At 46.8% G+C, this 20,055-nt stretch overlaps 2 protein-coding genes across 4 annotated transcripts in view; both read left to right on the top strand.

Moving 5' to 3' along the window:
* Window positions 1-205: 205 nt before the first annotated feature.
* HDAC3 (histone deacetylase 3) lies at window positions 206-15,773 on the top strand. 3 transcript variants are annotated; one of them, XR_013992391.1, is made up of 15 exons: window positions 206-569; window positions 661-743; window positions 2,910-3,052; window positions 7,756-7,837; window positions 7,965-8,021; window positions 8,144-8,199; window positions 8,586-8,719; window positions 9,224-9,304; window positions 9,645-9,743; window positions 9,888-9,952; window positions 11,237-11,326; window positions 11,454-11,512; window positions 11,764-11,843; window positions 12,154-12,311; window positions 15,125-15,773. XR_013992391.1 is itself a non-coding variant. In XM_081035670.1 (15 exons), exons 1-15 carry the CDS (start codon window positions 499-501, stop codon window positions 15,192-15,194), a joined length of 1,287 nt encoding a protein of 428 aa, XP_080891796.1. In that variant the 5' UTR covers window positions 305-498; the 3' UTR covers window positions 15,195-15,773. The 3 variants fall into 3 exon arrangements, 2 of the variants coding, with proteins under 2 accessions (XP_080891796.1, XP_080891795.1); XM_081035670.1 differs by having other exon boundaries at window positions 305-553; window positions 9,670-9,743; XM_081035669.1 differs by having other exon boundaries at window positions 453-569; window positions 9,670-9,743.
* A 1,626-nt stretch (window positions 15,774-17,399) lies between these two features.
* DIAPH1 (diaphanous related formin 1) overlaps window positions 17,400-20,055 on the top strand; it is an 87,069-nt gene continuing 84,413 nt past the window's right edge. Inside the window, exon 1 of the mRNA XM_081035032.1 lies at window positions 17,400-17,626. Coding sequence (XP_080891158.1) covers window positions 17,510-17,626 — 117 coding nt within the window. The 5' untranslated portion in view covers window positions 17,400-17,509. The remainder of the gene's footprint in view (window positions 17,627-20,055) is intronic.

The following is a 20,055-nucleotide window of genomic DNA, read 5'->3' as shown; positions in this document are numbered from 1 at the left end:
AGAGTGCTCTTCACTGGCCTATCGGCACGCCTATCGCGGCTCCTGCCCTCAGATGCCCGGACCGGGTGGATAGCCGGGAATCTTTACAGCGAGCCGGGGGAAGCCGACTTTCTGCACCCGAGATGGCCCGCGTGGCCGGTTTTCCGGAGCCTCCTAGAGAGGTCACCACGGCCTGCGCCCCGTTTGGGGCAGCTAGCTGGACAGGATGGCTCGGTTTCTCGAGGATTTGATCCCCCCCGGAAGGAAAAAGCCCTGGCATCCTAGGACCGCTGCTACCTGTCTTCTGCCGGAGCCCAGACGCTCAAGCCCCAGAACCCAGAATCTAGGCGAGGGGCGGGACCCCGCAGGGGGCGTGGTCTGGGCGTGGTCTGGGGAGGCGGGGCCTGGATCTCCCGGTTCCGCAGAGGCAGGCTGCGTGCTTACGCAGCACGCACGACCGGGGGTGGGGCAGACGGCCGGGCGTGCAGCGGAGGCGCCGGGCCTGGTCCCGCGGGTGCTATGGCCAAGACCGTGGCCTATTTCTACGACCCCGACGTGGGCAACTTTCACTACGGTGAGGGAACAAGGTGGTACGCGAGGGGTTTCGGGACGCAGAGGTTCTGAGGCTGGGGCTACAACTCCAGGGATGAGAACTGACGAACTCTCTTTTCCCACCCCCAGGGGCTGGGCACCCTATGAAACCCCATCGCTTGGCACTGACACATAGTCTGGTTCTGCACTACGGTCTCTATAAGAAGATGATCGTGAGTCGTGCCGCCTCGGCTGGGGAATTGGGGGTGGGGCGAGCTGCGGCCCCAGGGATAGGTAGACTGTACTGAATGCACCGATTGAGACCCACCCCGAGTGGGGGTGGGGAGAGGCTGGGTAGAAGGAACCAGGAGCACCACCCGGCCATGCAGTGTTGGTGGGTGCATGGGAGTTACTCTTTCTCCTTAGGTCAGCTACCCTTTGACCGCAGGTGGACTAACACTTGGCCTAGAATTAGGGTGGATTGGGGATGGTTCGCAGACTGGAGGTGTTTTCCTCCCTAGCATCTTAGGATGTGAGCAGTGCTGTGGCCTTAGGGAAGGGAGAGGGTCTGGATCACTATAGCTGGGTGTGAGGTTTGCCGTCAGTTTTCACCCCTTCTCCTCTGTGACCCCTCTCCACCTCCAAGGAGCTGGAGCTCCAGGAAGCACTGCTGCCCTGTGTGTAAATGTGTGTGTGTGAGTGTGAATGAGTGTATAGGAGAGCAAGAGATGTCTTGGGTATTCTCTTTTCAACCTAGAGTACTCCTACACTGGTAATCACTACCCAACCCTCTATTTCCCAGATTACACACAGGCTGTCTGTCCCCAGCTTGGAATTTGTAGCTGTGATTTGTGATTGTAACAGTTAAGTTCAGCCCTCATGCATTGCAAGGGGAATTAGTCAAGAGTATGAATGAGGGCTCACTGCTTGTGCTGAGGTACAGACAAGTGAATTGGTCATAGAAAAGACTGTCGTGATGTTAATGTGTAAATCTATGAATCCCTTGAAATCGTTTGCTGGTATGTACCTGTGTGCATTTTCTGGGGAGAGAAAAGCTTTTTATTCTTGCCCAATTTCTAAAGAAGTGTGTGAACCTCTCAAAAGATAATAAATCTCTGGCTTAGTACCTGGGCACTTTTGGTTTTAATTAGATTGTCATACGACGTGTGATCAAACAATACGGTGAATGTTAAACAAATTTATTACAATAAAAGACACATTGCCATTAATCCCCTTCAAAATACTCCTCCTTGCTTCAAACACATTTATCCCATCATTCTTGCCACTTTCTGAAGCAGTTCTGGAAGTCCTCTTTGCTGAATGTCTTTAGTTGTGCTGTCATGGCTGCCTCAATGTCCTGAATCATTTTGACTTTGGGAAAAAGCCAGAAGTCGCATGGTGCCAGGTCCAGTGAATAAGGTGGATGAGGACACACTGTAATGTTTTTATTTGACAGAAATCGCCGTATACCAACTCCTGACTGACTGCACCGAACAAGCTGAAACTTGTCACACACTGTTGCTAAGGTTCGACATACCACTTCCCGTATTGAAGATCCCTGCCTTTCCTGCCTTTCCATTGGATGGCACTTGGCAGCAGCATTCACTGTATTTGTTGATTACAATGGAAAGGCTCCATGTCATATATCGCTTCTGGTACTGCAATTTCTGTCAAATAAAAACATTACGGTGTGTCCTCATTCACTTTATTCACCGGTTCTGGCACTGTGCGACTTCTGGCTCTTCCCCAAAGTCAAAATGACTATGAAAGGTAAACGTTTTGAATTGATTCAGGATATTGAGGTAGCCACGACAGTGCAACTTAGACACTCATGGAAGAGGACTTCCAGAACTGCTTCAGAAAGTGGCAAGAACGATGGGGTAAGTGTGTTCAAAGCGAGGGGGAGTATTTTGAAGGGGATGAATGGCAATGTGTCTTTTACTGTAATATATTTTTTAAATTTAAACATTCACCGTATTTTTTGATCACACCATATATATCCCATATTATTTGACTCAACAATTAAAAACTCAGAGGACACAGAGGACAGAATCAGAGTCCAGGGGAGTAGATGAGTATGGAGAGAATCAGAAATAAGAGATTCAGGAAACAGGGCAGGTGGATCAGGGCTCACCTGAGAAGATAGGACTGGCTGGGCTAGAGGTGGGAAAGAGAAGGGAAGCCCAGTAGTCTTTAGGGGGCTTGGTTATAATAAACCACCTGGTTAATTGGAGCCTCTCTTCACTGATCTGTGCCTCATAGAATAACAAGGATGAGAGGGTAAGGGGACTGCTGGGTGTGGATTTGGACAGTCTGCAAAGCTGGGTTCGGTGTGCTCAGTATCAGCCCCATGATTGTGACTGACCCTGCCTGGGTTCATCTTGTGTTTCCATCCTGAGGTCTTCAAGCCATACCAGGCATCCCAGCATGATATGTGCCGCTTCCATTCTGAGGACTACATTGATTTCCTGCAGAGAGTCAGCCCTACCAATATGCAGGGCTTCACCAAGAGCCTTAATGCCTTCAACGTGGGCGATGACTGGTGAGAGGATGGGGACTTTTGATGCCAGGCGTTTCAAGGACAACACTTGAGTGAGGTCTTGCGGGCAGTGAGTGGGAAGATTATGAAGTGGGGCCTACTTGTCAGCAAGTCATCATTTACTCATTGGTTTATTCAACAAATATTTATTGGTCGTTTGCTCCAGGCCAGGCCCTGTGCCAAGTGTTGGGGATGCAATGATCAACAACAAAATTTTAATATAGTTGTGCTAAGTCCTCTGAAGGAGAGGTACATGACGGCGTGTGAGAGTGTATATGAGGGAGACTAACCCAGCTTTGGGGGTGATCTGGTCAGTGGAGGCTTCCTAGAGGAAGTAACGAAGATTGAACTGAGATCTGCAGAAAGAGTGGAAGAGTGGGAGGTATTAGGTAAAAGGTGGTTGGTAGGAGAGAGGGTGAGGAGAGGAATGACATGGGTAGTACGGACAACGTGTGCTAAGAGTCTGTGGTAGGATAGAGTATGACTCATTTGAGGAACAGAAAAAAAGCCGACCACAGAATATGAAGAGAAGAGGGAACCGAACTGAGGCTGACATGATAGGCAGGGCCTTTAAAAAGTACACAGCCCTGTGATAAAGGAGTTTTTACCCCGAGAGTAGAGGGAAGTCATCAAAGTGTTTTAAAAAGCAAGAGAGTGAGTAGACGTGGTCAGGTTTCCATTGAGCTTGTACCATACCAAGAAGACTCAAGAGTTTTATAGACCCCGTGGGAAGGGCGTGGACAGCAAAGATAAGCCATGGTCCTTGCTTACATTCTAGTATACATCCACAAAAATACAGTGAGCATAACAGCTACCATTTACTCACTGTATTTTTAAACTTTGTATTAGGGATAATTTCAAACATTTCTGAAAGAATAGTACAGTGAACCCCATGTACCCATCATGCAGCTGCAACACTTACAGGCAAATGGCCAATGTTACTTCATCCGTATCCCCTCACGTTAGATTATTTTAAAACAAGTCTCAGATGGTGTTTCCTTCTATCTGCAAATAGTTTACTATATATCTCCAAATGACACTCTTTTAAAAATGCACAATATTGTTATCACTTAAAAAATTACAAGTACTTCCTTAATGTGAAATATGCAGTCAGTATTCAAATTTCTCCAATTGTCTCATACTTGTTTTCTTTTTTGCAGTTGATTTATTTAAATTAGGATCTAAACAAGATCCACACATTGCATTTAGTTGATATGTCTCTTAAGACTTTTGATCTATAGTGCTGCTTTCCCTTGAATTTCTTTCTTTTGTGTTACTGTTCATCTTTTTGTTTTTGTTTTAGTTTTAAGCGTACAAAACAATGTAATAGACATTTGCACCCCTCACAAAGTGATGACACCCTCCCCCTATCTGCTACCCCTCTGACATCGTATATGGCTGTTACAGTTCCATTGACTCCATTCCCTATGCTGTACTCCATATCCTGTGCCTATATATATATATATATATATATATATATATATATGTGTATATATATATATATGTGTATATATATATATATATATATATATATATATATATATATAAAATTATAGTTGACATACAATATTCTTCAGCTTCAGCTTCAGGTGTACAGCACAGTGGTCAGATATCTACACAGTCCATGAAGTGGTCTCCCTAATAAGACAGGTGCCCATCTGACCCCCTAAAAAAAATCTTTACATTATTGATTATATTTCCCAAACTGTATTTCCTATTCCTGTGGCTACGTTGTGATTACTAATTTGTACTTTCTAATCTCTTTACCTTCTCCCCCATCGCTAGCCCCCTCCCACCGAGGAACCCTCAGTTTTTGAATTTATTTCTTGAAGAGGCTGTTGACCCTGTATGGTTTCCTACAACAGTTACCGTTTATTGAGTGCTTACTCTGCTATGCTGAGGATTGCTGCTCTATCCACTTAGTTCTCACACCAACCCTGAAATGTAATAGTTCTTTTTCTGATGTTGGGCGTAAGTAAACTGAGGTTTGAGGAAATTTAGGTAACTTAGCCTGGGTCACATAACTGGTCAGTGGAGGTAGCAGAATTCAGATCCAGAGCCCAGGTTTTTAAACGTGGCACTCATCTGTTTCCCTGAAACATCCTAACAAGAGAAGCAGCCTGGGCTGGAGGATAGGAGCCAAGTACTGAGGCTGGCATTGAGCACCTTCCCAGCCTTATCCCCACGCCCCTGCTGCGTTAGTGCCTCCTGGAATGCCCTTTGTTCCCCCATTCGTCCTCTCCAAGGCCTTCCCAGCCTTCACAGCACCAGGAAGTTTCACCCCACAAAGCCTTTCTTGGCCACGCCAGCCACAGAAGTCTGTCCTGCACTCACCGCACTGCTCGTTTGGTGTCCAGTCACATGCTGTTTGGAGAGGTTTCTTGGGTTTTTTGTTATTGTTGCTGCTGCTGTTTCTGAGTTCACTTCATAGGTCTATGCATGCAGTCAGCCCCGAGGCCGCAGCTGGGGTCCTGTGGATGCTCTTTTTGCACTTACGGAATACTACCTCCGAGCCTTTGGGCCCTTTGCGCTGCATCGGTCAGACTGTCAAACTGAAGCTACGGTTGTGATTATCTGTCTCTAGATGAGAATCAGGGATTTTCCTTTTTTTCCCCCTTTTAATTAAGTTCTGACTGTTTCCTAAGTAATCTAATATAAAAAGCCAAATTGTATAATACTACAAGGATTTTAGTGGGGAAAAAAAAAAGCAGTCCCAGGCCTGCCCCTTCCACCCACCGATCCCTCTTCCCAGTGGCAGCCACTTTCAGCTCCTTTAGCTGTTTATTCTGGTATTCATCTTTGGAATTCAAAAGAATAATACTAATTTACTACAGTTACTAATCGTCTGTAATATACTTAGGTACTGTCTGCTATTTGTCAGATGCTATTCTAAATGCTTTACAGCCATTAGCTCATTTTATCTCAACAACCCCTATGAAGCAGGATCTGTTAGTACTTCCTTTTTACAGATGAGGACACTTAGGCACAGAAAGGTTAAACAGCTTGCCCAACCTCACGATCGTTAGTAGGTATTAAAGAGTCAAAGTTTGAACCTAGTTAGTCTGGCTCCAGAATCTAGGTTCTTTTTTTTTTTTTTAACTTTTTTTTTTATTATAGTTTTTTTTAATTTAATTTTATTTTTACATCCCTCACACCGTGAATCCCCCTCCCCCCATCCACCACCACCCCGACCTCACACCGAGCCATCACATTATACACATAAAATTATAGTTGGCATTCATTAATGTCCAGTCTCTGGTGTACAATGCCATGACCAGGCATCCACAGCATCCCTGAGGTGCTCTCCCAAACGGGACACATGTCCATCGGACACCCAACAAAATCCCCAAACACTATTGAATAAGTTCCCCAAAGTACAGAATCTAGGCTCTTAATCGTGCTAACGTACTATACTGCCTCTTATAACATGCTGATGTCGCCGTTTCTTCATTTAGCAATTTTAGACACTGTCTATTAAACTCTTTAGTATGGGAGATGAGCATTTAGTCTTCTTATACCATCACTCTGGCCTCCTTTCCCCTCCCAGCTTGACAATATAGTTATGTAACACTTTTTATTAAATAAGTATTCTATGTTTCCATTATTTTAACTTTGAAAAATTCATTTACTATTGAGCAATACTACTATGGTTTGATCTTTCTCCTTGTGTAACTTGTTGTTTTTCCTGGAGCTGGTAATTGCATTGTTCTTTCATTTGCTTAGTTTTCTAGGTGTTGATCATCAATTCTTCCCAAACGTTTTGAGAAGCTGTAAAACTCCCTACAGTTAGTTCTCTTTTTCACATGGTCAAATGTGTCAGCTGCATTCTTTTCTTGGAGACCTAAAACTAGGGATTTAAAAAAATATATATCTTTCCTTTTCTAAAAGTCAGGTTTATGAAGGTATAATTTGCATTCAGTAAAATTCACCCTTTTAGATGCATAGTTCTGAGAGTTTTGACAGAAAGGTCAGGGATCCCACAAAGGTCCCTCATGCCCTTTCTGGTGAATCCCTTCTCTCCACCTTAGTGCCAGGCAAACACTGATCTGAGGTCTGTCCCTATATTTTGCCTTTTCCAGAGTGGTGTATCTAAGTGGAGCCATTACAGTATGTAACCTTTTATGTCTGGCTTCAAGCCTCTCTTTTTTCTAAAGAATGACGATGGTAATAAATGATAGCTAACATTTATTAAATGCTTACTAGGTTCCATGCACTGTGTTAAAGGCTTTCTGTGGATTGTCTCATCATTATTACTATTGCATGTATACTATAGGAATATAACTTTCTTTAAAATATACTATATTTCTTTAAAATATAACTATAAAGAATATTATTACACGTTATATTAAAATGTGGTAACACATAGAATCTTTTAAGAAAAATAGAGCTCACATTCTCTTTCAACGTTATGTCCTTTTTGTGTGTATGCTCAAGTACCTTGAAGCTGCTGGTTCTTTTCCCAGCTAGGGTACAAACTTCCTGACCAGAGTTAAATGCTTCTTTACTTCCCATCAGTGCCTTGCACAGGGCTTAGTACATGGTTTAGTCCAAAATATTTGTTGAATAAATTTGCAAATAACTTGGGTGTGTAGGAAGGGGAGAGAGGGTTATTGAAGGATGAAGATTGGAGGGGTTAGGGGGGGAGGCGAGGTATAGGAAGGCCCAGCAGACGTAAAAGGGCTCCAACTTACTCCTCTTTCCTGCAGCCCAGTGTTTCCCGGGCTCTTTGAGTTCTGCTCCCGCTACACAGGCGCATCTCTGCAGGGAGCCACCCAGCTGAACAATAAGGTGATCATGGCCCTGAGTCCCCTTCCCCCGTTCTGTGGATCCCTGAACTCAAGGCCTTGACCCTGACCCTGAACTCCTAGTTTTGGCGGTGGGCAGGAGGAAGAGTGAGGGGGTGTTTCTCTTTCAGATCTGTGACATTGCCATTAACTGGGCTGGTGGTCTGCACCATGCCAAGAAGTTTGAGGTGAGTGAGGAGGTGACGGGGGAGACAATGGCTGCCTGGGGTTGGTGTTCAAGACAACAGTAGGGGGCAGCTGGGTAGAGGAATTGTTCCTTTCTTTATATAAGACCACTGTCTCACCATAGGCCTCTGGCTTCTGCTATGTCAATGACATTGTAATTGGCATCCTGGAGCTGCTCAAGTAAGTAGCCTGGGAGGAGATGGAGGGACTTATGAGACTCTTAACCAAGGCGGTCTCAGACTGCCCTGGCCCTGCCCCGGACCTCCACCCCCGTACTAGCTTCTCGCAGGTTCTTTCTGCTTTGCTCAGGCTGCCTCTGCCTGTGCTCTGCTGCAGATGCCCTGCTGCCTGCTCGCATTGCAGCCTTCCCTGCACATCGCTTCCTGTCCCTGCCTCCAGGCTGGAGCCCCAGGGTTGCCCCTAGGGAACTGGTGGTGTTAGGGTTCAGGAGACTGGGACTGACGCAGACTATTCATAATCCCAGACCTTGCGTTTGGGAGGAGTGGGGGGGGGCTTTCTTCCTGGGGTTCGCCTCTGCCTCAGACCCAGCTTTGCCCTCATCCCAGGTACCACCCCCGGGTGCTCTACATCGACATTGACATCCACCATGGCGACGGGGTTCAGGAAGCCTTCTACCTCACTGACCGGGTCATGACAGTGTCCTTCCACAAATACGGAAACTACTTCTTCCCCGGCACAGGTGTGGGGATAGGAATGCCCGTCCCCTTTGCACGCCTCAGCTCCGCCACAACCGCCTCCTTCGCAGCCTTCAGGTGGCCCCTCAGAGAAGCCTCTCCCGACCTGTCAGTTGCAGTAATCACCTCCTTCCCCATCACTCTCTCACATCACTGTTTGTTTCTCATAGAGCTCTCACTGCTGTTTGTGTTTATTGTGGTATTTTGTTTCGTTTACTGTCTTCCTCCTCATCGTGCTCACCCCCCAAGAAAATGAGCTTGGTGGGATTTCATTCATTTCCTTAATTCTCTTTCCTGCTGTCTCCCTAGTGCCTTGTACGCAGCTTGGCTCATGGTGGCCCCTCAGACAGTTTGCTGAGTGAATACACGCTGCAGGAGACTTAGTGGCTCTGGGGAGTGGTGGAAGCACGTAGATAGAATGAGAGGTCCTCGGTGTGGGTTGGGGTCGAAGCAGCCAGGTTGTGGGTGCTCGTGCATGGCTGCCACCCCCACCTCCCACCTCCCTGTAGGTGACATGTATGAGGTTGGAGCAGAGAGTGGCCGCTACTACTGTCTCAACGTGCCCCTGCGGGACGGCATTGACGACCAGAGTAAGTACTGACGTCTTCTCCCTGTTTACTCGGCCTCTTTTTCTCCTTCAATTAACCTCTTCTGCCTGGTATTGTCTACTGTTGGACCAGGTGTCCTTAAGGAGGAATGGCCTTCAGAGGGACCATGAGCACCCCAGACATTATATGCAACACATATGTGTATGTGCATTTTTACGGGAAAAGATTTGCTTTCATCAGTCACTCAGAAGGGCCTGGGGACCCCTCCAGAAGTTCAGAACCAATAGTTTGATTCTTTGGCTTGCCCCTTTTCTGGGCTCTACGCTCTCTCACCCCCCTTTTTTCTTTTGTTTCCTGTCTCCCCATCTCCTTGGGGTGCCAGGTGCCCATCTTTGGCCCTCTCCCAGGTTACAAGCACCTTTTCCAGCCGGTTATCAATCAGGTGGTGGATTTCTACCAACCCACGTGCATTGTTCTCCAGGTAACACTGCCAGTGCCTGGGCTTGGGGGATGAGAGCAGGGAAGATGAAAGCCTCCAGCTTGGTGGGGGAAGGGAAGTGAAGGGCATCTGGAACATTTTGATCGGTCATCTCATCACAGCTGCCTGGGCTTTTGCGTTTTGCAGTGTGGAGCTGACTCTCTGGGTTGTGATCGATTGGGCTGCTTCAACCTCAGCATTCGAGGACACGGGTGAGACTTGCCCTCCTTCCACTCTGCCAGGTTTTCAGTGGCCTTGGACCTCAATGCCTAGAGTGGGGGTAGTTGGAGAATGGGCCTCATCTCTTCTTGGGAATCAAAAGTAGTTACAAATTGTACTTGCACCAGAAACGTCACCTTAAACAGGGTTCCCCAGCTGGTCTTTCATTCACAGTAGGTTTTTATTAAGCACCTATTATTTCCCAGACATTGTACTGGGAGATGGGGATGCAATGGGGAAACGCTCATGGACTTTATAGTTTAGAGTAGGAAACAGACAAAACATGAATAAGCAAACAAAACAAGTAGATGATTCTAAATCCTATGAAGGGAAATGATAGAAAGCTTAGACAGGATGACAGTGGGGAACCTACTTTAGATAGTATGATTTGGAGGATTTTTTGAGGAGTTGAAATTGGGTTGAGACCTGGAGTCTGGAAGGAGTGAACCATCAGAAGAGCAGAGGGAAGTCTGTCCGTGGTGGGAAAGGCCCACACAGGCTCTGAGGCACAGAAGAGCTGGCGTAGCAGAGGAGGTGAAGTAAAACCAATGAGGCAGGGCCACAGGGAACAAGCTGGCGGTGGTTTGAGATGGAGTCTGAGAAGTTGGCAGTGGTGAGGCTAAGCAGAGCCTTTGGACCCTGGTAAGGAGTCTGGATTATACTTCAGATCTGATGGGAAATCATTGGACTATAGTGAGCAGGGAAGTGCCGTGATCCAACTCGTGTTTTCAAGTGACTGCTCTGACTCCTGAATGGAAAAAGGTTTGGGGTGGGGGTTGGGGGGGACAGGACTGGAAATGGGAAGAGCCGCTAGGGAGCCATTGGTGTTGTTTAGGCAGGAGATATGGTGCCTGGACTAAGGTGGAGGACGTGGCAGAAGTGGTGATGGAGAGAAGTAGGTGATTTGAGTTACATTTTGGCAGCTAGAACTGAAAGGACTTGCTGGTGCATTGATGAGAATAGTTGATTAGCAGGTGGGATGTCAAGGTGGGTATAGAGCAGGACAGAGGTGTGAGTGCACTTTTTAAAAGTATTTTTATTGAGATACAACATATATAGTAAAGTGCACATATCTCAAGGATATAGCTCAGTGAATTTCACTGCTAGATCAAGACATAGAACTTTCTAGTTCCTTTGTGCCGCTTTACAGACAATATCTAGAGGTGTATATTTTGACTTTTGATAATATATAATATAATTTCCTCTACCCAATTTCCTCTAATGGACAGAGGAAATTGATAACTTCCTCTACCCATTCCTCTGGTTTATTTTAACAGGGAATGCGTCGAATATGTCAAGAGCTTCAATATCCCTCTACTGGTGCTAGGTGGTGGTGGCTATACTGTTCGAAATGTTGCCCGCTGCTGGTAAGCACACTCCCTGATTGCCCTCCTCCCTCTTGCCCAGTGTGAGCTAGTTGCTCCCCAAGAGATGGCCGAGTGGGCCCTTCAGCCCACTTGCTCAGCCTGCCCCCCCTCTGCTGGTTGGTTTCAGGACATATGAGACATCGCTGCTGGTAGAAGAGGCCATTAGTGAGGAGCTTCCCTATAGTGGTAAGGACCACCCCGTGATACCCCCACACCAGGAAGGCCATTCTCACAAGACTCCAGAATGGCCTAGTTTGAAGGCATATGGGAAATTTGATGCTCTCAGAACTCTGCAGACTAAACCCCTGGGCTCAGAGCACTGAAAAGATTGGGCAGCTATTACGTAGGGGTTTTGGAAAGGAAGGAGATTGGGAAGTCCTGGGCCCTGCCTGTCTCTCTGAGCCATACTCTCTTCTCTTAATCTTTTCCCCTCTAAGAATACTTCGAGTACTTTGCCCCAGACTTCACACTCCATCCAGACGTCAGCACCCGCATCGAGAATCAGAATTCACGCCAGGTCAGCAGCTCGGAGGAGCTGGGCACAGGGTGGGGGAGCCCAGGAGAGGTCTGGGTTGTGGGAAATTGGAGAAACCAGAGAAGAGAAGAACGTTCTCAGCCATCACTATCACTGTAATCAGCTAGAAGGCAACCCAGGTTAAAGAAGAGGCAATTGGGGGTGGGAGGAGGGACAGTTTTCAGCTGGGAGACTCAAACTAGAATCTGAAATGGGACTAAAGCTAGGACAGTAGGGGCAAAAGGCAGCTAGTTGGGTGGATGCCCTGGGATCACTGGGAGCTTCTCACTGTCTGTTCCTTGTCTCCAACCAGTACCTGGACCAGATCCGCCAGACAATCTTTGAAAACCTCAAGATGCTGAACCATGCGCCTAGCGTCCAGATTCATGATGTACCTGCAGACCTCCTGACCTATGACAGGACCGATGAGGCAGATGCGGAGGAGAGGGGTCCTGAGGAGAACTACAGCAGGTTCGGGGCAGGCTCCGGGGAGCGGGATCCCAGCAGGCTTGTCGGGGAGGCGAAGGGCAGAACAGTGAACTGAGGCATTAGCTTGTTTGTCCCTGCTTTACCGCCTCTAGTATGCCTACTCTTTGGTCTACTGCCATTTCACACTCCTTTTTTGCCCTGTTTTTAATCACATAAGTAATATATTTTTATGGTAAAAATTTGAAGCAGCACCAAAGTATGCTAAGTTCACAGGATCCTAGATGCATTCCACAAAGTAACCACTGTTCGTTTGATTTGTATCTTTTTAGATAGACTTTTTTTTTATAGATTACAAGTATACTGTTCTACGTGCACAGATAAACACAAACACACATACACACTCATTCTCAGAGTTTATAGTTTTTTGGTTTTGTTTTGTTTTGGGTTGCTCTACAACTTACAACTGGTTCTTCTTCTTTGTTTTTTTTTTTTTTACAAAGCAATGCGTGCTCCCATGTCAGTATATATAAATCTGCTGTATTATTTTTATCAGCTTTATAACATTCCATTATGTGGATGTAGTAGCATCATTTAACCAAGTACCACTGATGGACATTTACACTATTTCCCATTTTTTTATTATTACAAAGAATGTGGCAATGAACTCCCTTATATATACGTCTTTACATGCTTGTTTGAGTGGATTAGATTCCTAGAATAATTGCTGCTAGGTCAAAGGTTATGTGCACTAAAATTTTCATATTTGCTGCCAAATTGCCTTCCAAAAAGTCTGTAACGATTAATATTCTTTCCAGCATCCTACTTCTTCCAGGTTCTTAGCTGGACAGGTCACTCCCCAAATACTATGCTCTAAGGCCTTTTGACTTCTTTCCTCTGTTAATTTTTTCAACTTTGATAATTATATTGTGGTTTTTTTTTTTTAAGTCTTTATCTTTCTGAGATACATACTAAAATATTTACAGATGCAATTAATTAAGAAAAAAAGACTAGGATAGAACTTTTTTTAAATCCCAAAATAGGCTTTTCTGAGAAATGAAGGAAAAAGACAATAGAACCCAGAAGTGCAGGAACAGATGCACTTAATGGAGAACAGATTTCCTTATGTGACAGGGATAACCACCGCTGGACAGTTGGAGGACACCTGGTCCTGCTCCCAGGCAGTGGGAGAGGTTTGAGCTGGCTCTGCTGCAGTCATCGGGCTTCTTAGTCCCTTCCAGAATCTGCTTCTCTGGAGTCCAGGCTTCCAGATCTCTGGACTTGGGCTTTACTGCTCAGGCATTAGGACCACTCCAACCCTCCTCCTCCACGAATAACCCTGATTCCCACTCCTGGTGAAGGAAGTACCTGTCCCTCAGGCCTCAGGGATTCCTTTTTGACCCATCATCTCCTTCTCAACTTCTACAAGTCTCTGAGTCTTGACTTCTGGAAATTGATTTTCCTTTTGGCAAAGTTTGGCTTTTTCATCTATAGTTTCAGGCTGATATCTGGGCTTGGTCTCTGCATTGTATCATCCTCTCGCAGCAGCCAGGCCTCTTCCTGTCCTAAGCCCTACCTCACTGTCGGACCACCCACTGAGTTTTTGTTCTTTGATGCCTGTGTCTCCAGCTCTCCTATCATTTGCAGAGTAGTAACAGTAAAAGTTACCACTTTTTGTGGGTTTGCTAAGCACCAGACTCAATACTAAGTGCTTTATATAAAAACACATATCATCATGTCGTTATGTTGCCATCAGACAATCCTAAGAGGTGGCTGTTATCCTTAAATCACCAGAGGAGGATTCTAAGGCTCAGAGAGGTTGAATAACTTTCTGAAGGCTCCACAGCTAGTTAAATATTAGGGCTGACATTCAAACTTGAAACTGTGACTCCACACCTTGAACCCTTGTGCACTTAGAGGTAACTTAGCAGGCAAATAGGGCTTTTCCTGACTTAGTCCCCCAGATTCTCTTTGGCGACTTTTTCCCTTCTTTCTCAATTATCAGCTGTGGGCCAGATAATTCAGTTATTCATAGCCTCCCAGAGAACAGTTTTCTAAAAAGAAAGAAACCAATATTGAATACTAACTGGGTGCTGTGTTGCTTTCACAGCCCTTCCCTCACTACAAGTTTATAATATCATGCCACTCCTCTGCTTAAAACTCTCCTTTCCATTACACTGAGAAGAAAATCCAGATTTCTGACCCTAGCTTTAAAAGGCCCTGCATGCTGGCCCTCACCTACATCCTTGGTCTCATTTCTAACAACGGTCCTCCATGCACACTATGCCCTGCCCTGCTGGCCTCCTGGAATACAGAAAGTCTCCTTCCACCTTATAACTTCTGTAGTTGGTGTTTTGGCAGCTCGGAAGGGTCTTCCTGAGATCTTTGCCTGGCCAGCTCCTTCTCAGGCTTCAGGTCTACCTTCTTAGAAATAGCTTTCCCTAATAATCCTGTCTGAAATTTTACCCATTTCCTCTCATCACTTTCAGTCACATCTCCCTTTATTTCATTGTATTCATAGTACTTTTCATCATCTGAAATTCCGTATTTATTTATTTACTTTATTAGTTATTGTTGGTCTCAATTGTTAAGTGTTTGAGGACTAGCAGAACTCCTGTCTGACTTACTCTGCTGTATTGCTGAGGCTGTGACAGGGTCTGCCACAGAGTCGTCTCTCAGTAAGTGTTTACTGACGACATGAATGGATGAATGACTAGTGATCAGTCTCTACCAGCAGAAGGAGACAAGTGGTTCCCTGAAAAAGGGGGCCTGAGAGGTCGCTCCAGAGAGGGTGCCTATGTGGAAGAAGATTGGAACTTGGAGAATGGGATGCTCACCTCTTTCCCCTTGCTTTGCAGGCCAGAGGCACCCAATGAGTTCTATGATGGAGACCATGACAACGACAAGGAAAGTGATGTGGAGATTTAAGAGCAGCTGGGCTTGCTGTGTCCCAAGGAATTTCTTTTTACCTCTCCGTTGGGTGGGAGGGAAAAGGTGTGGGTCTCCCAGACCTGGACTGGTCACCTTCAGACGTTTTACCAATGCTGGGAGACCACATCTGGTTCTTAAACCAACTATCCCCTTTCTTCTCCCTTTGTGGCCTGACAATGGTACCTATTTGGGATTGGATGGGGACAAAGACAGCTGTCTCTTGGACATCTTGGGCAGTGAGCCCTAGATGCCAGTCCCAGCCCCTCTGGCCCTCTTATTCCTTCCTGCTTCCCTCCAACCCAGATACTTTTAGAGATGAAGGGGTAATCAGGACTGAGGTTACCTCTGACTTCTTTCTCTGCTGGGTTCTCCCACTGCAGGCCTTGCTTCCAGTGCAGAGTGAGGTGAAGAGTGAGGGATTTTAGGGGCCTCTGGCTCCCTAACACCTTAACCCCAGATGATGGAAAGTACGGTTTTGAGTTGGGGGAGGATGTGCAAATATGCTGTTCTAACTTTTGGCTTTATGTCCATTTTACCACTGTTTTTATCCAATAAACCAAGTTGGTATTTTTTGTACCTTTTGCCTTTCTGGGAATATTTTTAATTCTTGCTAGCTACCTATGTGTGAAGGGAGAAGAAATGGGGGTGATGATATATGTTATAAAAATCATAGTTAACATTCATTCAGCACTTACGTTGGGCCAGACATAAGTAGTTGCTCATTATCTTAACCGCCTATGTGAAGGACGATGCTAGATACCATAGTAGCCACAAACATGGGCTCATCCCTGACGGAGTTTACAATCCAGTAAGGAGTGAGGGAAGTGCTATAGCACATGTAGACAGTGGTACAAGAGAGAAGAGTAATAGGTGGGTCACTGCCATGCTTTGATCCTGTTTCTCAACACTCTAGCTTAGAAGGTAAGTAGCGTTTGAACTGTTTTGGACAAATTGAGTTCAAAGTATGGGCTGGACAGCTCTATGCAACTTTCTATCAGGCACTTAGAAAGGAACACAAAAGATGAAGGCCAGATTTAGGAGCCAGACAGCTTGGCAGGGTCCCTCACCCTTAGACTGAACACTGGGGCTACAGAGTAAGTGAGTCACTGCCCTCCAGGAGCGTACATTTGAAATCTTGCCAGCTGTGGGTAAGATAATGCAGTTCATACTTTGAGGGCCTACTGAGTGCCACATGCGTTTCACACAAGGAACAGATGTACCTGGGAGAATGAATGAAATTACTAAGGGAGAACTCAAACTAATAAGAGCAAAGAACATACTCTTGGAGAACACCTTTTCACTCAGGTCTGGTTTGTCAGTGGAGAATCCTGCGTAAACATAGGGCTTGGCAGTCAGACTCCTCTGGGTTTAAACTTTTACCAATTAGGTGTCCTTGGGCAATTGACTTCAAGTCTCAAAGTCCAAGTTTTCTGTTTGTAAAATAGTGAGACTAGTGGAATCTGTGACATGGCACTGTGAGGATTCAGTGAGAAAATAACGTATATTATGTTTTATACTCATATAGTGCCTGGCATAGAGCAAGAGCAGGGAAAATGGTGACTTACTGTTTGGGTTAGGCACATATTGGCAATAACTAGTTTCTCTCTGTTAGAAACACAACTAGAAAGTAGCAGACCTGTGATTCAAAACTAGGTAATGTAACTCCAGAGCTAGTCAAGTTCCAGTCTAGCACTTGGCCTGGACCAAGCTCTGTGCTTGGCGCCTAGCTCTTAATAAATGATAGCTGTCACTTTTGTATTTTTTCATGCGCTCCATTGGTATTGCACACATAAAAATTGTATTATCGTGGAAAGACCGGCATTACATTTTCTGCCAACATTACAGTCTCATGAGATTTTTAGTTCCAATAATATCCTGGTCTTCTGCAAAAGAGGAGCCAGGCTTTACAGCCACGTGGGAGTTCGGAGGCGTGTGCTGTTTCTACCGCCAGGAGGCGCTGTTCATGCTTGCGGCCGCAGAGGGTTGCACCGCCCACTCGTCACCCCCCCACGTGGGTCAGAATGGTTAGGCCCGCCGGGCAGGTAGCGCGTTTCCGCGGCTTCCCTCCCCCCTTTTCCCTTCCCCCATTGGTAGGGGCTGCGGGTCCGGGCGGAAGTGGGGCAGGCGGGAGGGAACGAGGCGTCGCCGTTGTATATTCATGAGGCGCGCGCAGCCCGGCATGCTAATGAGGCGGGGCGCGGCGGCGGGCTGAGGAGCTGCTGGGCGGCGGCGGCGGCGGAGGCAGCGGCACCCGGGATCTGCCGGGCGGGAGCGGTGTAGGCGCGGCGTCAGCAGCTAGCGCGAACCTGGATATGGAGCCGCCCGGCGGGGGCCTGGGGCCCGGCCGTGGGACCCGGGATAAGAAGAAGGGCCGGAGCCCGGACGAGCTGCCTGCGGCGGGCGGCGACGGCGGCAAATCCAAGAAATTTGTGAGTGTCCTTCCCACCCCGTTCCGTCCGCCCGGCCCGGTAACCGCCTTCCGGACCCCGAGATCCCCTCCGCCGGACCCAGGGATGCACGCCTGTCTCTCGGGAGCCGCCCCCGCGCCTCCCTTCCTCGTTTGGCTGGGTCCTGGGCTCCACAGCCCATCATCCTACCCCTCCAGGACCTCGGGGAGCCCCGGAGCCTCCCCCGGCTCTTGCCCCGGCACCCTCGGGGCTGCCTTCCCCCCGGCCGGCACGCTGTGCCCTCCGCCCCCGTCGCCCGGGCGGGTCTCAGCCCCACTTCCTTTCTTCTTCCTCTATCACCCGAACACGCCTTCTCTAGCTTGGTCCTCTCTGCTTTTCTGAGTCCATTTTTTCCTATTACCCTTCCCCCCTTTTTTGGTCTCTTCTTACTTGCTTCTTCTAGAGGTCACTTCCTTCCCCCCAGATTGATCGCTTTCACCTGCTAACTTTCCGCCCGCCCCGTCCCCGCGCCGGGCCCTCGGCCCGGTGTCACCTGATAATCCTTCCTCTCAGGAATGCTACCTGACTTGGGCCCTCCCTTCCCTCCTGCCTCGGACGTTTGTCCTTGCGGTGGACGGAACGGGTTCCTGCCCAGCTGCCACGGTCGTCGGGCAGGACGTTAGTTTTCTTCCCAGCGTTTCTCGGTCCAGAGAACCTGTCACTTTGCACTGTTGCTTATCACTTTCCAGGGGCTCAGAACGTCTCTCGTGATTTTCACAGCCTTGCCCCTAGGATGCTGATACACGTCCGCCATGGGGAGGAAGTTGCACTACAAGTCCAGAAGTTTGCAGGGAATTGAATTGCTGTCTTTACATCTCCCGTGATAACCATCTCCAAGTCTTCTGCCACCTCTCGTGCCCCAAGGCTACTGGCATCCCTTTTGCTACCTGTGGAAGAGTGTAGCTCTCCTCGGGTGCCCATTATTTCCAGTTGCAGTCTGAAAGAATATTGATATTCACGTAATCCTATCGTCTTTCATTACCCTTGCCCACACTGAATCTTTTCTTATTGCTCTCTCCGGGGAGTCACTTGTTTGCTTTATACTGTAGAAGCTTTGAAAGATACGGGGCACCTTCCAAGAGAGGGGGGAAGGGTCTTGGATCCTAATAACCCTTTGCTAGTTGTAACTATAGTTATTTAGTCTTCCAGGTAGTTATGGCTCCACCCCAGTATCTCTTTCTACTACTCAAATGGCTTCTAACTCTTTCCTCTCTCTCTCTCTTTACTCGTATCCCCACCCCTTAGCATTCTGACCCAATGCCACAGGTTTGGGGAGAAAATTGATGAAGTGATGGAATCAGGAAGAAAATGTTGCTTTGGGACCTAGAGGGTTGAGATGTAGAGAGCACTAAATAGAATTAAAACAGTGCCTCATCTCTTCTTGGTATTTCTAGCAAGGCAGGTGCTTCTGGACTGTCCTTTCCAGTGACTTACCGGCTGTTGGTGACTGTTTTTATCTGGTGGCGTCTTTCCCCCCAGAAATGTAGGATTCATAGTAATGATGACCCTCCCCCTATGGTGACTAAAGCAACATTTCCCTATGTTTCTTCAGGGTAAGAATAGACCCTGCAGGTAGAGAGCTTTCTTTCTAAGACTTAAATTCTAGGGCCCATATTTCTGAATCGTTGTGTTTTGGTTTTGTTTCCACGGGTATTGTTTGACCTTCTTCACCTGAATTCCAGCTATTCCTGCTGATTTACAGAGACCTCTTGACTTGTAAATGTTTTTCAAGTCCCTGAATGAATTTTATATGTACCTTTGTTTTATCTAACACTTGTGTGTTTCACAAATGTGTGAAATCTAAGTGCGTGGGGCTGAAAGGTGATACCGGAGGAAACTCAGCTTCTTTTCACCTGTTTTTTGGAATGTTCATGAAGTCTTGTATATGCTGAGTGGATTTGGCTCAGAGTTGTTGGTATTTGCTTTAGAGAGGGTGGAGCTGAACCAAGTTCTCTTTTTCTTTCAGAGGTATTGGTCTTAACCCTTAACTTGCTGAATTTTAAAAAAATATGTAGCACTGGTAGGGCGGAGAATTGCATTCGGAGCTAGGGGATTAGAAAGTTTTCAGGGTGCTTCTTAACCCGTTTATTGCCAGTTATAATATACTTCAAGGCATCAGAATATTCTGTCTTCATTTCTCTTCTTATGAAAAATCTGTGGAAGTGAGAAACTAGGAGGAACATTGCAATCCAGCTCTCTTTCTGTCTGCGTTTGTATATGTAGGTGGGTGGAGTGGGTGAGATTGCTGGTGTGCTTTTGTTACCCATGCCTTAGTTTTTTGGAACTACAGGCTAAAAGTGAACTCAAAACTTTAACTTACTTCGCCTTTTCAGGAATGTGTACCCTCTGGAACTCCATTAAGAATGTACTTTATAAAATTGCACTGGTTTGTCCTTAGTGCGCCCAAAGGT

Source organism: Rhinolophus hipposideros (assembly GCF_964194185.1).
Source record: "Rhinolophus hipposideros genome assembly, chromosome: 23".
Lineage (NCBI taxonomy): Eukaryota > Metazoa > Chordata > Mammalia > Chiroptera > Rhinolophidae > Rhinolophus > Rhinolophus hipposideros.
This window is presented reverse-complemented; position numbering and strand designations above follow the sequence as displayed.